The sequence below is a fragment of the Rhincodon typus genome, chromosome 1, assembly GCF_021869965.1.
Source record: "Rhincodon typus isolate 14 chromosome 1, sRhiTyp1.1, whole genome shotgun sequence".
Lineage (NCBI taxonomy): Eukaryota > Metazoa > Chordata > Chondrichthyes > Orectolobiformes > Rhincodontidae > Rhincodon > Rhincodon typus.
This window is the reverse complement of record NC_063332.1, coordinates 175,763,174-175,766,085: the sequence shown is the minus strand read 5'-3', so window position 1 is coordinate 175,766,085 and position 2,912 is coordinate 175,763,174. Positions and strand designations below refer to the sequence as shown.

The following is a 2,912-nucleotide window of genomic DNA, read 5'->3' as shown; positions in this document are numbered from 1 at the left end:
GGGTGCAGCAGTTTCTTCCCACAGTCCAAAATTGTGCATGTTAGGGTGGATTGGCCATGCTAAGTTGCCCATAATATCCAGGGACATGTAGGTCAGGGGGATTAGGCATGGTTAAGGGGGATAGAGTGGGTGTGTGAAGGCTCAGTGCAGACTGGATAGGCTGAATCACCTCTATCTGCAATATAGGGATTCTATGATTCACTGACTCATGTAGAATTGTGAGCTTAAGCTTATGTGTATATGTCTGTCTTTCAATGGTGTTAAAATTATGGGATCTTTACAACATTCCCAAGCATCTATACAATTAAATCACTCCTGCACAAAAGATTTTCTGAAAATATTTTATTGAGTAGAATTTATCAAATAGATTCAACAAGAGGAGACACAAGCAATCTACAAAATCAAGTCCGATTCAATGGAAATAATTTTTTAAAGCCCTTATCTCTCACAGATATGCCGACATACAGATAATATAAACATGTACAGATCAATGGGTCAGCACTGTCTGATACAATATCTAAGTCCTTAACATCATATTTCTTTGACGGTTTACCGTTAAATGCTACATAAAACAGATGTGCCCTAATATTTAAAAGTTAATTTGACTGTAGCAACTCACCAAGACTCCTTTAACAGGACTCCCCAAATCCACTACCATTTCCATCCAAAAGGACAAGGACAGCAGATACATGGGAACACCACCACCTGCAAGTTCCCGTCCAAGACACCCACCATCCCAACTTGGAAATATGTCACTGTTCCTTCAGTGTCGCTGGGTCAAAATCCTGGAATTCCCTCCCTAAGGGCATTGTGGGTCTCCCTACAGCACATGGACTGCAGCAGTTCAAGAAGGCAGCTCTCCCCCACCTTCTCAAGGGCAACTAGGGACGGGCAGTAAATGCTAGCAACACCCACATCTCAAAAATGAAGAAAAATATTTGTGTGCAAGTAAATTATTATTAGTAATGTTTTAGATGTAGAACCAGCTTGGTAGAATCTTGAAGACGTTGATGAGGAACTGTTCAGAACTTTGTATGATATAATCTATACAACATCAGAAACCTTATACCCCAAATAAAATAAATGTTTTTAAACTGTAAAATTTCCTTCCTGTAAAATTTCCAGTGATGAAAGTGACCAGAACTATCCATCAGCACCACGTTAAATAAATCAAAGACTGGAACATCCATAAGGAACCCAACCTTAGGTCCAACATTTCCTTCAATCCAGTTAATCAGCATCTTGGATGATCAAGTAGGGATTACTGTCCTCTGCAACACAAAAAATAATTCACAATTAATGAATTGTCACAAATCTTCATAACTATTACTCAACCCAGAGCTGGTCTTCAACTTCTGTATTTTTCATCACCAAGGGCAATTCAGGTCACCTCAAAAGAGTGAATCCTCCCCTCGATCTCTGCCCAACAAATACAGGGGACTAACATCATTATCTTGAATGAGTATCTCTAAACTAGACGATCCTTGTTTTATCATACTAAAGTGCAAGGAGGTAAAAACTGTTGATTGAAAAAATCAGGACAAACGTCTCCACAAGGGGGATTGTAGGTGTATCTACGCCAAACGTCCCCACAAGGGGGATTGTGGGTGTATCTACGCCAATAAGGCTGCAGCTCATCAAATGGAGACAGCTCGCTACCACTTTCTCTGGGGCAGCAAGGGATAGGTGATAAGTGCTGGGTCCAACCAGCAACATCAACATCCTGTGAATAAATAATAAAACAAAACAATCACCTCTGGCCACTAAGATCAAGTTCTATCAATGCTAAAATACCTGTGAAAACAAGCATTCTAGCTTAAAGGTTAGGTCTAGCTTAAAGTTACTACCACTTAGTTAAGAAGAACAGAGCAGAGATATTATTACACACCCCTGGACCAGATAGGGCCTTCAGCCTGGTCTCCTGGCTCAGATAGGGGCATTACTACTGTGGCACAAGAACCCCAAGAACGGACCAGGAAATATATGATCCAAGCATGTAAGTTGTTCATGTTGTTACCAGTAAATTTACCCTCAGGTGATACTTACTGATTTCATTTTGTTCACTCTCATCTTCATTTGATTCCTCATCATTATCCTCCTCATTGGAATCAGCTTCATCAATTCCATCAATGTCATAATCATTGGAAAGGCCAACTGAGTCCATATCCACTACGCTGAAACCAACATTCCAAGCCTATGAACAGAAGGAAATGATTCCATCAGTATTAGAAGGTGAATAACTTTTGAAGAGATTGGAAGCTTCTTTGAAATTGGAGAATTGGGACTGGGCCAAACCAATATCAACTAATTTTTTTTAAAGCATCCATAACAAGATGTGATACCTAGAAATGTGACAACTCAAAGTTGGTACAGACTGTTACAGGTATCCTTCACCCACATGCTCAGACACGTTGGGACCCACCTCACAATCTCAGTCTCCTGGATCATCAGTAGGCACAACACCACTGTGCCAAAAAGCCCCCAGAATGAAGGATGTTTTGACACTTCAGCACCAATTTCAAGGGACATGAGGATTTGACTTTGGCCCTCAACTAATTATTTGCTAAGGAGATAGTAGGAACTGCAGATAACTGCACTAGAATACACCTCCTCCCACCCAACTTCCTGCAAAAATGCCATCGCCTATTCCCAATTCCTTCGCCTCCGCCACATCTGCTCCCAGGATGAGGCATTCCACTCCCGAACATCTCAGATGTCCTCGTTTTTCAAGGACTGCAACATCCCCCGCTCAGAGGTTGAGAACACCCTCGACCGTGACTCCTGCATTTCCCACAACTCATCCCTCACACCCCCTCCCTGCAATAACAACCAAAACAGAATCCCCCTGTCCTCACGTACCACCCCACCAACCTCTGGATCCAACGCATCATCCTCCGACACTTCTGCCATCT

At 41.9% G+C, this 2,912-nt stretch overlaps 1 protein-coding gene across 2 annotated transcripts in view; it reads right to left on the bottom strand.

Moving 5' to 3' along the window:
- Positions 1-862: 862 nt before the first annotated feature.
- Positions 863-2,912, bottom strand: part of LOC125484387 — a 15,582-nt gene continuing 13,532 nt past the window's right edge. For both annotated transcript variants that reach the window (XM_048602935.1, XM_048602942.1), the window contains exons 6-7: positions 2,047-2,194; positions 863-1,271 (exon numbers count right to left, since the gene is read on the bottom strand). In XM_048602935.1, coding sequence (XP_048458892.1) covers positions 1,231-1,271; positions 2,047-2,194 — 189 coding nt within the window. In that variant the 3' untranslated portion in view covers positions 863-1,230. The remainder of the gene's footprint in view (positions 1,272-2,046; positions 2,195-2,912) is intronic.